This window comes from Talpa europaea, assembly GCF_964194135.1.
Source record: "Talpa europaea genome assembly, chromosome: 11".
Classification (NCBI taxonomy): domain Eukaryota; kingdom Metazoa; phylum Chordata; class Mammalia; order Eulipotyphla; family Talpidae; genus Talpa; species Talpa europaea.
Genome location: NC_140078.1, coordinates 92,831,120 through 92,844,325, shown reverse-complemented (window position 1 = coordinate 92,844,325; position 13,206 = coordinate 92,831,120). Strand labels below are relative to the sequence as shown.

The 13,206-nt window shown below is 42.9% G+C and overlaps 1 protein-coding gene across 1 annotated transcript in view; it reads right to left on the bottom strand.

The window, feature by feature from the left end:
• ANKRD28 (ankyrin repeat domain 28) overlaps positions 1-12,473 on the bottom strand; it is a gene marked incomplete at both ends in the record, with an annotated part of 134,087 nt that extends 121,614 nt beyond the window's left edge. The window contains one exon of the mRNA XM_084247920.1: positions 12,447-12,473. Coding sequence (XP_084104046.1) covers positions 12,447-12,473 — 27 coding nt within the window. The remainder of the gene's footprint in view (positions 1-12,446) is intronic.
• Between the last annotated feature and the right edge of the window lie 733 nt (positions 12,474-13,206).

Sequence of the window (13,206 nt, the reverse complement as noted above, 5' to 3'; positions counted from 1 at the left end):
AAAGCTGTGTGGAGATTTCTGGACCTACTAAACATAGAGCTTCCATAGGATCCAGCAATTCCACTCCTAGGTATTTACCCAAAGGACACAGAAACATCAATTCCAAACAACACCTGCACCCCTATGTTTATAGCAGCACTGTTTACAATAGCTAAGCTTTGGAAACAACCCAAATGCCCAAAAATAGATGACTGGATCAAGAAGATGTGGTCCATATATACCATGAAATATTACTCAGCATTCAAAAAAGATAAACAGGGCCTCCCCGGTGGCGCAGCGGTTGAGCGCTGGGTTGCGAAGCTGCCCGCGGCCTCTGCAGCGCCAGTTCGATCCCCGGCTGCTCCCCGGTCACTGGAGGAGGGTCCCGCATGGCGCGCAGACCTCTCCTGCCGCCCGCTGCTCCCCTCAGCAGTGTACTTCGGTCCTTCTGCCTGCTCTGCTCCCCGCTCTGGCTCTGGTGAATTCTCTCGCCCTCCCGCACTTCTGACTGTACCCAGTGCTTGTATAAACAAACAAACAAATAAATAAATCTTTAAAAAAAAAAAAAAGATAAACACATGCAATTTGCAGCAACATGGATGGCGCTGGAAGGGATCATGCTCAGCGAAATAAGCCAAAAAGAAAAAGAAAAATACCGGATGGTCTCACTCATAGCAGGAATCTAGAAAACTTAAATAAGGGACCAGGAAAATGAATAACTATAAGAAAGTGAAAATCAAAATCAACAAAAAGCTATGAACCAGAGACACTTTTAGGGGGGCAGGGGCGGGAGGGTTGGGATTGGGGTCAGAATGGGGGGGCTGCAATTGTATGGGGAATATAACAACAAAATTTATTTAAAAAAAATCATTCAGAAGAAAAATAAATAAATAAATAACTGAACTTGAATATAAAAAAAAAAAAAGAGTGGAGGAAGCCTCTAAAATTGATCTTTCAGTAAGGATACCTCTATATCTTCTGTAACTTATACACATTACTGCACGTCAGAGAAGAAAAACAGGTGAAGTTACTCAACCTTGACAGTGCACATCAAGATATCTGAGATGCTTTATAAAAATATATAGGTACCAGAATGGATCACCTAATTAGTCATTATTCATCCAACAGTTATATGAAAGTCCACTACATGCACACTGTTAAAGGTAATGGGGCTATAGCAGTCAATAACAGACATGGACCCTGCCCTTTCAGAGCTAATTCCAGTAAAGGGAGGTAAGCCATAAACATGTAGACAAATAGAATTACTTCAGCGTTCTCAAGGGAAAGCAAACAGTATAATCGAACTAATTTCCTCCATTCTCACCAATATTAGTAGAGATATTACCAAAATACTGAATATTGTATGTGAAAATGTTATTTTGCATTCTGGTATTTAGAAAACTTGCACCATAATTATTTGCCTAAATTCCTTGTTATGTGTCTGGTGCTAAGCTAAACTCTAGCCTTTACCCATTAGGAAATATTAAGTTCAAAATGAAATAGGTAAATTTCCTCACTTTCAATTCTAAATTCCATTAGTTCAATAAAAACAATGCTTAATTCTTGAGAATGGTTTAGTTTAAGGATTTTATAAGGAAAAATAATAAAAAGATCCTGCAATCTTAAAGGCATCTGTAGGCTACAAGTGAAAATAGTCCAGAAACAAGGTTTCTTCCTGCACAAGTTACAAAAAGGAAAAAACATCCATTGACAAGCTGAATCACAGGATTGTTTAAAATATCATCTGGGAAGATTACTTTTTTCCCCTTTCATTTCATACTACTGTGAAGAATGGTAGCAATAACCTGGAAAAACTGAAGTTCCTACTCTTTGGTTTTTCCTAAGAAACAAAAACAAAATCTATATGCATCCTTTTTCCATAAAAAAAAATCCAGAGTACCAAATTAAAAAAAAAAAAAAAAAGTCTGTCATATCAACAACGGAATAAAATAAACCACTACATAAACTCAGCTTTTAACAATTAAAAAAATTAAAATAAAGGGGTCTCCCTCGTGGCGCAGGCGGTTGAGCGCAGGGCTGTGAAGCTGTCCGCAGCCTCTGCAGTGCCGGTTCGATCCCCGCCTCGGAGCAACCCCCATGGCGAGCAGACCTCTCCTGTCTTGCCCGCTGCTCCCCTCAGCAGTGTCTTTCGTCAGTTTGCGTGTTCTGTTCCCCACTCTGTCTCTAGTGAATCCTCTCACCCTCCCGCGCATCTGGCCTGTACCCTGGTTCTTGTATAAATAAAATAAATCTTTGAAAAAAGTTAAAATAAGGTCAGATACCAGAAAACATCCAATGTTTCTATGCACAACTCTACCAATACACAAGCAAACACTGTAGTGTCACAAACTTGAGACAGCTCCATGGATCTCACTCTACAAACTATATGCCACTCTGTCACAAATCTGCAATATTTTATACCCACAAAGAAGTTACTATTGGGATATAAACAACTTCCAGCTGCCCAAAAGAATGAAGAAAGAATTTCAGAGAAAAGAGCAGAATCCCCTATTCTTAGAGTCTGCAGTTTGTCCCTGTCATCTTTCAACATTCAGAATCCAATCTTCGGAAAGTCCTTTCCTCAAGGCTCAAATCTTATGACAGAATCTGTGTAGAACTTTCCAATGGCTGCACCACACAGCTGTATGGCTGAAGTCCCACAACTTAGAACAGAAACCACTTTAACGAGCTGGTCCCTACGCGTTTCCCCACCCAGTTTCATCTCCTGCCATCCCTTCTCAATCCTCACTCAATTAAAACCATATATAAGATTTTAAGGCATGAGATTCTCAACTGAGAAAATGGAAGGAGACCCACTAATTCTAAAATGCATTCTTCAGGAGATACAGATCAAAGTCAAATACTAAAGGATCCAGGATGAAAGGAAGTGACACCAGGTAGTAACAAGACTCCATATGAAGAAATAAAGATGACTGGGGGAAAAAAAAGTGGAGAAAGGGAGAAATTAAATTAAGGGCTGCAGAAAATATAAAAGGTTTTTTAAATAGCCATGAGGAAGTGACTAACGTCAGACATCAGAAAACTTAAAAATATTCAGTTTGGTTTCATTACCTTCTTTACCAACTTTCAGTGGTCCCAGAACTGAAAGGGAATACACATAGTTAAAGTAACACATGGGCTGACTGGGAAAGTCAAAGTTATGTCAGAATTTAAAATGTTTGGGTAGGGCCTCCCTGGTGGCGCACTGGCTGGCCAGGGAGCAACCCACATGGCGCGGCAGACCTCTCCTGACTTGCCCAGTGCTCTCCTCTGCAGTGTACTTCAGTCAATCTGCCTGTTCTGCTCCCCACTCTGTCTCTGGTGAGTCCTCTCACCCTCCTGCACCTCTGACCTGTACCCCAGCTCTTGTATGCATAAATAAACGAATCTTAAAAAAAAAAAAATAAAATGTTTGTGTAAATATACCTAAATATACCAAGCATGTATTAAGCAGACATAAAAATACTAAGCACTTATATACCTGACACTTAACATTCTCATACTCCAACGAAGATGACACTGCCCTGCCCACTTAACAGATTAAAAACATTCAGAAAGTGCAAACACCCTGATATCATGTTGTGAATGGACAAACAAAAGGTGGTATTATTCATACAATGGGATATTTTCCAATAAAAAGAAACAAAGCTCTGATACACACAACAATATGAACTTTGAAAACCTTTAAATGAAAGATGGCAGTCACAAAAGGCCACATAATATATAACCACATCTATAGGACGCTTACAGAACAGGCAAATGCACTTACACAGAAAATAGATTAGCAGCTGCCTAAAGCTAAGAGAAAGGAAGTGGGGTTAGGAGCAATGGGGGTGACTGCTAATGGGTACAGGACTCCGTTTGTGAGATGATAAAAATGTTTCAAAAGTAGACTGTGGTGCAAGGGGTTAAGCACAGCACTGTGAAGCTATCTGCAGCCTCTGCAGCATGAGTTTGATCCCCACCCTGCCAGGGAGCTACCCACATGGCGCAGCAGACCTCTCCTGCCTCACCCACTGCTCCCCTCAGCAGTGTATTTCAGTAGGTCTGCCTGTTCTGTTCCCTACTCTGTCTCTGGTGAATCCTCTCACCCCCCAGCTCGCCTCCCCTGCACCTCTGGCCTGTACACCAGTTCTTGTATGCATAAATAAATATGCCTTCAAAAAAAGGGGGGGGGGAATGAAATCAATAAGATATTTCTTTTAAAAATAAGAAAACTTTAGGGGCCTCCCTAGTGGCACAGGGGTTAAAGACAGCGCTATCAAGCTAGCCCCAGCCACTGCAGCAAGAGTTCAATTCCTGGCCAGTCAGGAAGCAACCCACATGGCGCAGCAGACCTCTCCTGCCTCACCTGCTGCTCCCCTCAGCAGTGGGGAGTAATGCTGGCTTAGGAATTAAAGGTTTGGAAGAAAAAGACAAACATTTCCACTGAAAAGTTTTAAACAATGTTCTGGATAAAAAACAAACAACAAAAGGCTACGACAAAAACTAAGCCTCTATTCCTAAAAGAATACACATGCAACTTAGGATAGCCTTCCTTCCTTTGGCCTGTGACAGCAGCTCTCTTCCTACTGATAGTTTCTTCTCAGTGGTCCTTCTCTCCATTCATTCCATATTCCCCATTACATTCTCCTTGGCCACCAGTTCTTCTCATTCCTTGAGTGACTACAGTCTATTCCATACCACAGACAACACTTTTCTCTGGGTCTGCAAACTATAACACTTTTCCATGCTGTGGTCTCACTGGGACCGCAATATAATCATAATTGAATTCATCTCACCCTCAAGCCAGATTCTCTTTTTGCATGTCCTAGACACCTAGGCCCCTAGTCAAAAACCCTAGAGTAAATAAATTGGACTTCATAATTAAAAGATTCTGGGCATCAAAGAATACCAAGAAAGCAGAAAGACAATCCACATAATAATTTTGCAGATAATTTATCAGATAAGGGACTTGTATCCAAAATAATATAAAGAACTCCTACAACCCAATAATAAAAAGATAAAACAGCCTACTTCAAAAATGGGTAAGGGATCTGGTAAAAAGAAGCTCAAGATCATCAGCCATCAGGGCCAATCATGAAAATCAGAACCACTGCATACACACCTGTGTGGTAACAAAAAGACAATAATGAGTATTATTGAGGATGTGAAAAAACTAGAACCTTTGTACAAACACTGCTGGCAGGGATGTAAAACGGTAGTCGCTGGGCCTCCCTGGTGGCAGAGGTGTTAAGTCTCAGCACTATCAAGCTATCAGCAGGCACTGGCACTAGCCAGGGAGCTACCCACATGCATGGCGCAGCAGAACTCTCCTGTCACCCGCTGCCCCCCTCAGAAGTGTATTTCAGTAGATCCACCTGTTCTGCTCCCCACTCTGTCTCTGGTGAATCCTCTCACACATACCCGCACACACACACGGCTGGCCTACACCCCAGCTCTTGTATGCATAAATAAAGAAATAAATAAAATCTTAAAAAAAAAAATAGTACCGTCACTCTGGAACATGGACTGTGAGTTCCCTTAAAAAGCTAAATACAGAATTACCATATGACCCAACTTTGCACGTCAAAGGATATATCCAAGAAAAATGAAAACTTGAGCCCATACAAAAACTTGCAAACAGATGCTCACATGAGCATTATTCATACTAGTAACAAAAAACAGAAACAACCAAATGTCCATAAATGGGTGAGTGGATTTTTAAAAATGTGGCATATGATACAATGGAATACATTATTTCAACAATAAAATGTTGATAGGTTTGCCCTGAAAACACCTTAAGGGGAAAAGGCAAATATAGAGACATAATAGCAGCTGTCTGGGGCTGGAGAGAATGGGGGTTTGAGTGAGAGATGTTAGCAAGAGGTTAATGAGGTTTCTTTTCAGAGTGATAAAATATTCTAAAATTGATTTTGCTGATATTTTTACAGTTCTGTGAATATACTAAAAATTACTGACTGGTACAATTTCAATTGGTAAATTATCTTTGAATAAAGCTGTTTAAAAAAGTTATTAAATGTTTTAATACAGAAATTGATCCAAGAGGAAAGGTTGTGCTCCAGACAAAGGTATATTTCCTATTATTAGACATATGGTTTGTGAGACTTTTTTTTGGTACTTAGGTAACAGGAAATAAAGTTAAATAAAGTTAAATAAAGTTAACTGTAGCAACTCTCTTTCTAGACTTTCAGAACAAGCAGTTGTTTCAAAAGTAACAAAAGTTGCTTTCTGTTGCAACTTAATTTTCCTTTTCAAACATTTTAACTATCCTGTGTTGCCTGTTTCAGTATTATCTGTGGCCTTAACCTCTTACAAATAGATAAAATATAATTTTGAGTTCATAACAAATAAAATGTGAATAAGTAAAGCATCAAAAATTAAGAACTTGAACTTAGGGGCCTCCTGGTGGCGCAGGCAGCTGAGCGCAGCGCTGTGAAGCTGTCCGCAGCCTCTACAGCACCAGTTCCACCCAGGCCGGCAGGGGAGGGTCCCACATGGCGCGACAGACCTCTCCTGTCTCACCCGCTGCTTCCCTCAGCAGTGTACCTCGGTCCTTCTGCCTGCTCTGCTCCCCGCTCTGGCGAATTCTCTCACCCTCCCACGGATCTGGCCTGTGCCCCGGTTCTTGTATAAATAAAAATAAATCTTAAAAAAAAAAAATTTTAACTGAAATGTACAGGCAAAAGTGAACATTATTCATTAAAGCTGTGGAGGTAGTAATTCTTTCCAGACTTGCCGGGTATGGCAATCAGTATCACATAAGGGAGGTAGATGAATCTCCTTAGAGTGTAACTACTGGGGTTCAGAATGGAAGTTAAACCTAAAGTACTTAAGAATGTTATTCGTTTCAACGAACTGTAACAATTTAAAGCATTACTGACTAAAATAACTGGAGATTTTGTTAAATTTTGCTTTAAATAGAAGTATAACTGTGACTAGTTTGACATGACTTTCCATATATACACTATCCTTAACAAAAAGACTTCGTCTGAAACTATTTTCACCAGGCATAGGACATTTTCCAAGGGTATCTCACTCCAGTCCAAGCAGAGTGCATTCACTGATCATAAGTTTTACATTAGACTAGAAAAAGAAAGGAAAAAAAGATAAAATGCTGTGAAAAACCTCATACAATTCAAACATTACTACTTGGGTTATCTGCTCTTTTTTCCCTTACCATAAGAAATGTTTAATTACATTTTCATATTTAGTGTATGCTAGTGGGTCTACACAACAAAAAATTTTCAATTGTCATACTAACATAAGACAATTATACACACAAATGAGCCATTAATGTAATTATGAGGGTCCATTCCCATTCAAACTCCTGCTTCGTTCTTAATATATTCACTTTGTACTAAAATGTTTTACCTATGTCTGGAATTACAGCAGCAAACCACCTAACTGGTCTTGGATGTCGCTATTTATCTTTCGCAATCTACTCTCTGAGAGCTATAATGTAAAGGTTACTTTAACTTTTGGGTGCCAAGGGCCCTTCAGCGGATCTAATAAAAGTCATGGACCCTCAAGATAAGTGTATGTATGTGCACATTCCTCCCAAAATCCTTCATAGACCCAAGTTTAAAAAGTCCAGCTATGAATTCCCATCACCTACCAATCAAGTATAAACTGCTTAGCTATGCATTCAAAATACATTATAATGTAGTCACTATTAACTGAGCTAATCTTTCTCCCTTCCTTTCCAACTACACAGATCAATCAGATCTTTCTTGCTCCTCACTAGCCTCTTTTTTCTGGCTTGTTTTTATAATTCCCTCTTTCATGCACAACTATTTGCTCTGACAAATCCTTCCTGTGAACCTGAAACACTTCTCTCACCATGAAGGTTTTCCTCTGCTTACAATCAGATCATCTGCATCTCTTATGAAATTCTCCATGTTCTAAGCTCTATTATACAGGGTATCCAAAAAGTCAACTTTCGAATAACACGCTCCATGTGTTTGTTCCACCTCTATAAATCTTTTCATGTGAAGTATCTCAGACACCATGCATTTATTTGTATCTTTTCTCCTTTTCGAGCCATTAAGATTCTTAAGGGTTAAGGACTTGGTCGCTACTGTACTCTTGTGATTCCCACAGTCAACACCACAAACCAAGGGGACACTTGATAAAGAATACCTGGATATCTAAGCATCACTGTTTTTCCAGCATCAGTGTTTTCCATACATCCTGAATCCCCAATTACAAGATTTTCCAATGGTGATTTATTTATTAATTTTCTACTGAAATATCAAATGGTGTTCTACCTTTAGTGGATAGCTGATCAAGGGTCAACTTATTAGCTATTCATAATAGTGGGTGATTATTTTCATCCATCTAGTAACTCTTCACTGATAAATTTAAACCCTGTTTTTCCCCCCTACAAAAAGTTTTAACATAACATTACCAACCGATAACCCAGAAAGAACATAAACATGGCTCCTACACCAAAATAATCCAAATGTAAAAGATACTATTCTTCAGTACTACTGCAAAAAACGTTTAAGTAAAACAAACTTAGAAGACAGAAATAAATCCCAGTTTAAGCTTATACACAATTAACAGGAGGCAGTAAAACGGTGTAAGAGTACAGGAACCTTTTTTTTTTTTTAAGGAACTCAAATATAATATAAAAGTTTATGGCCAATTAATTTCTGCTACAACATGGCATGGATGAAACTTAAAAATAGTATGGTTAAGAGAAAGAAGTCAGACATACAAGGCCACACACAGGTTGATTTCATTTATATAAAATACCCAGAAAGGGCAAATTTACAGAGATAGAAAATATTAATGACTGCCAGGGGTCAGGAGGATAAAAATACGGGAGTGACCGCTAATGTAATAAAAAATGTTCTGGAATTAGAGTGGAAACAGTTGCACAACTTTGTGACTATTTTAAAGTCTACTGAATTGTACTGAATACATTTTTAAAGAATGAATTAAATGGCATGGTAGTTTGTCTACATCTCAATTTCTTAAAATTTATGACCATTTGGCTATTTTATCTGAAAACTGTTCAACAGATATTTTATTTTCCAATTTGTTTCTCAAGATAATCTACAATAGTCAATTACAAATTGGTTTCCTACTAGTGCCTTTTGCCAAACAGTCATCAGAGCTCCCTGGTGGCGCAAGGGGTTAAGACGCAACCTATGAAGCTGTCCACAGCCTCTGAGGCATGAGTTTGATCCCAGGTCAGCCAGGGAGCAACCCACATGGTGCAGCAGACCTCTCCTGGTTTGCCCGCTGCTCCCCTCAGCAGTGTACTTTGGTCAATCTACCTGTTCTGTTCCCCACACTATCTCTGGTGAATCCTCTCACCCCCCACACCTCTGGTACCCCAGCTCTTGCATGCATAAATAAATCTTAAACAAAAAGTTATCAGTGATAACTATCAACTTACTAACATTTATGAGTTTTTTCATAAGAATTTAAATTTCTAGTTTCCTAAAACAAAACAAAACTAGGTTCTATGCACACCTGCACAGCAACTAACATACCTGCTATTTGCCATCACTCCCTATTGCTTTCTAGATACTGAAGCCAAGTGTCTTCTGCCATTTAGTTTGCCAGTTTTGTTTGTTAACCCTGATCTAAACAATGACTGTCTACCTTTCTTCTAGAGTATATTATGACTTACTGCTGATACATTGAATGGTAATTGGTCAAAGGGTACAAATTTCCACCTGTGAGAAGAGTAAGTTCTGAGAGTGTAATGTGCAATGTTTGGAATTTAATTAACACAATACTGTTTTTACATATTTGGAAGTTAAGAAAGATATTAAATGTTATCTCCACTAGAGAAAACAAGCAATTATGTGAGGGAATAGACACATCATGGTAATCATTTTTTACAATATATATGTTTATCAAATCATTACATCATAGACCTTAAACTGACATGTTATAGGTCAATAGCTTTTTTAAAAGCTGGAATTTTTTTTATAGTTTAATGCAATCATGTATGATTACATCTTTTACAAACAGCAAAGAAAAATCCTGATGGTGACACCTGTTGAATAAAACCCTGCGATTGTTATAGATTCATCTCGTATCAACATTTTAATGTAAAATAATCACAGGAAGTCTTTGTTTCTATACCTGCAAAGAGATAACAAATTATTTTCATCTACTAAGAAAGTAAAAAAGCAATAACATCTTATCCCAAAATTAAATGTTGGCACAAAAGGAGGGAATATTGTCTTATTCCTATTATTGAGTGTGAAAACAAACTGATTTACTCACTGACTTTATGGTTAAGCCACCTAGAACCCTCCTCATGTTTATGTACACAAAGAAAAACAACCCTGTCCATTTATAGCTTCTGCATGTTAGGCTGTACTTGCAAAACTAAAACAAAACACAAATGAATATGGAAATAGCGTTAAAAAGTAGATTCTACTACATCCTATCTCAAGTGCAAATGAGGTGTTAAATCTTGTAGAAAGTACCTTCCACCTTTAAAATTCTGTACACTTATGCAGCTCTTCTTTCCTCCAAACAAAATAAATCATGTAGCCAAAATGCTTTCCCTGTAGATGGGAATGGTTTCTTTTTCATCCTCACCTCCAATAACTTATATAACGTCAACACATAAAACTTCTGAAAGCAGTTTTTGCCTTTAAACTAGACAAAAAACAAACTCCTTGCTCAAAATTTTCAAGAGTGAGACCAGCTAGACCAGTTATTATACTTAGCAGTTCAGAGATAAGTCTCAGTGTTCTTCCCCACACCCCCCCTGGACCATGACATTTCATTCGTTTGTTTGAGTGTCCTCAAGTTTACAGCTGATATTTCACATACCATCACTACCACTGAGCAGTGTTACATATCATATAAAGTGGGAGTAGCATCACAATTGCTTCATAACTAATTCCCAACACACAAATGCAAAGACGCAATTGGATTTTATGTCCAACTGAAAACCCTGTTTCCGTTTAAATCTTATGGTGAATAAAATGGAATGTTCTCCCAAAAGTTCACCAAATTCCTAATGCACAAAATTATCTGAATCACAAACCAAAAAAAAAGAAGAGTTCAAAAGTACAGGACTAGAAGCAAACCAAAAATAAATCTACCACTACAAATAATGGAAGCACAAAGGGCCATTTGGTTGGTAGAGATGAGGGCAGAAGCTAGATCTTGAATTTTTACACGGTAAGGATATAACCTAAGTTTTACTGTATAGGAAGTAGCAGGAATTGTCCATTTTGTTTTTAACTGCACTTTACCTGTTATTCTTTAACAATCCTCTCCCCAAGAACTTTGATGACATAAATGTTCAAACTTTACCTCTTCTTGTTCAACACTACAGTCACGAGCCACAAGTGGCCACGGAGCCCCTGAAATGTGACTAGCAAAGCCTGATGAACTTCATTTCTTATTTTAATCTTAATTAAGTTACCACATGTGGCTGGTGGTTACCATATTGGACAATACAGTCCTATAATTTTGAATACAATGTATAAACTTGCCCGCACAACGTTTTTCAAAGTATCACATCCTGCAGAGGTTAACAGCAGCTAAAACCTATCCGATACCAAATGAGACACACAAGTTTAGTCATCAGCCTAAACATAAAATTCACTTACGGAATAAGAAGTCACGACACTACTTAGATTCAGAAATTAAAGTACCCAAATCACCAACAGACATTAAAAACTACACCTCAAGTTTTCCCCCATGTTTTTGCAAAAGAGGTACTCACTTTCAGATTAGTTTCCCAACCCATAAAAGTTATTTCCCCTTCCAAGCTGCTCCGTATCTTGTGTTCAGAAAAACACATGCTACAAGTTAAGTTCTCAGCACGAGTACGTCTGCAACTGGGGTCACTTCACACGTTAATTCCCCTTTTCCTTGCGGGTGAAATGCAAACGTTTGGAAGCCTCTGCATGGCCCGGCAGCCTCGCCACCCATCTTCCCAAGTCCCTAGGTGTACAAATCCCTCTGCTGCAGCGGCGCCTTCACTCCAAGACACAAAGTACACTGTCAAGCCCCGAGCCTCACGACTCTCGTCCCCACGGCAGGTATGTTTTGACCAGCTCCGCCTCCACCCAGGAAAGTAACCAAGATGGTGCACAGCTTGTCCAACGCGCCCGAGGCCGGGAGTCTGCACGCTGAGCCACCGGCCCCAACCGCCAGCGCCCCGCGGGGCGCGCCCGGGGCCGCCCCGCCCCGCCGGCGGGCGCGCAAGGTCGCGACCCGAGGTCACGGCCGCCGGCCCGGCTCCCGCCCGCCGCGCGAGGCCACCTGTTAGGCCCGAGCCTCACCTGGCGGGCGCGCGGGCGGGCGGCGCGCGCGGGCCCCGCCCCTCCAGCGGCCGCGGCCGGCGCCGCCGGTGACGAGCCCCCGCGACACGTGGGCGCCGCCCGCCCGGGCCCGCGCTGACAGGCCGGCCCCGCGCCCCGCGCCCCCCGCCGCGCCCGCCCGCCCCGCGCCCCGCGCCCGCCGCCCGCGCCTACCTGGTCGCGGAGTTTGAGGAACGCCATGGCGGCCCGGCGCTCCGGCCCCGCCGCCTCGGCCGCCGCCCGGGCCCGCGGGTGGGCGGCCGGCCGCGCCGAGGAGCCGCGGGCAGGGGGCGGCACCGCCTCCCGGGCCGCCGGCCGCCGCGAGCGAGAGGCGAGGCGCCCGCCCGGCCGGTCCCGCCTCCTCTTCGGGGGCCTCCCCGCCCCCCGCCGGCCCGGCTCCCGCGCGCCCCCGCCGCGCCGCCGCCGCCTCGCGCCCCCCGCCCGCGCCGCCCGGCAGCCCCCACGGCCGCGCCGCTCCAGCCCGCGGCCGCCGCGGCATCAAACTCCACTCCACGCTAGTCCCACCACCGCCCGCCGCGATTGGCGGCCGCGCGGGGGAGAGGCCAGAGTAAGCCGCGCGCCCATTGGCCAGGCCGCCGCGCGCGCTCGCGGCCCCGGGAGGGGCGGGGAGGCGGCGAGGGTGGGCGCGGGGCGGCGGCGCGCGCGGGGCGGGGGGGGGGCCGGGAGGGGCGGGGGCGGCGCGCGGGCCGGGCCCGGGGGAGGGGCGGCCAGGTGCACGCGCCCCGGGCGCGGGGGGCGGAGCCGGGACCGGGAGCCGGGGGAGCCGGGGGAGCCGGGGAGGGAGGTGGAGGGGGCGAGCCCGCAGCGGGGCAGCTGCCCGGGGTGCGCACGTGGAGGCGGCGTGCGGAGCTCCCCAAAGCCGGGGGTGGGGGGAGAGGCTCGGGGAGCGGGCCCGGAAGGGGCTCAGAGGGGG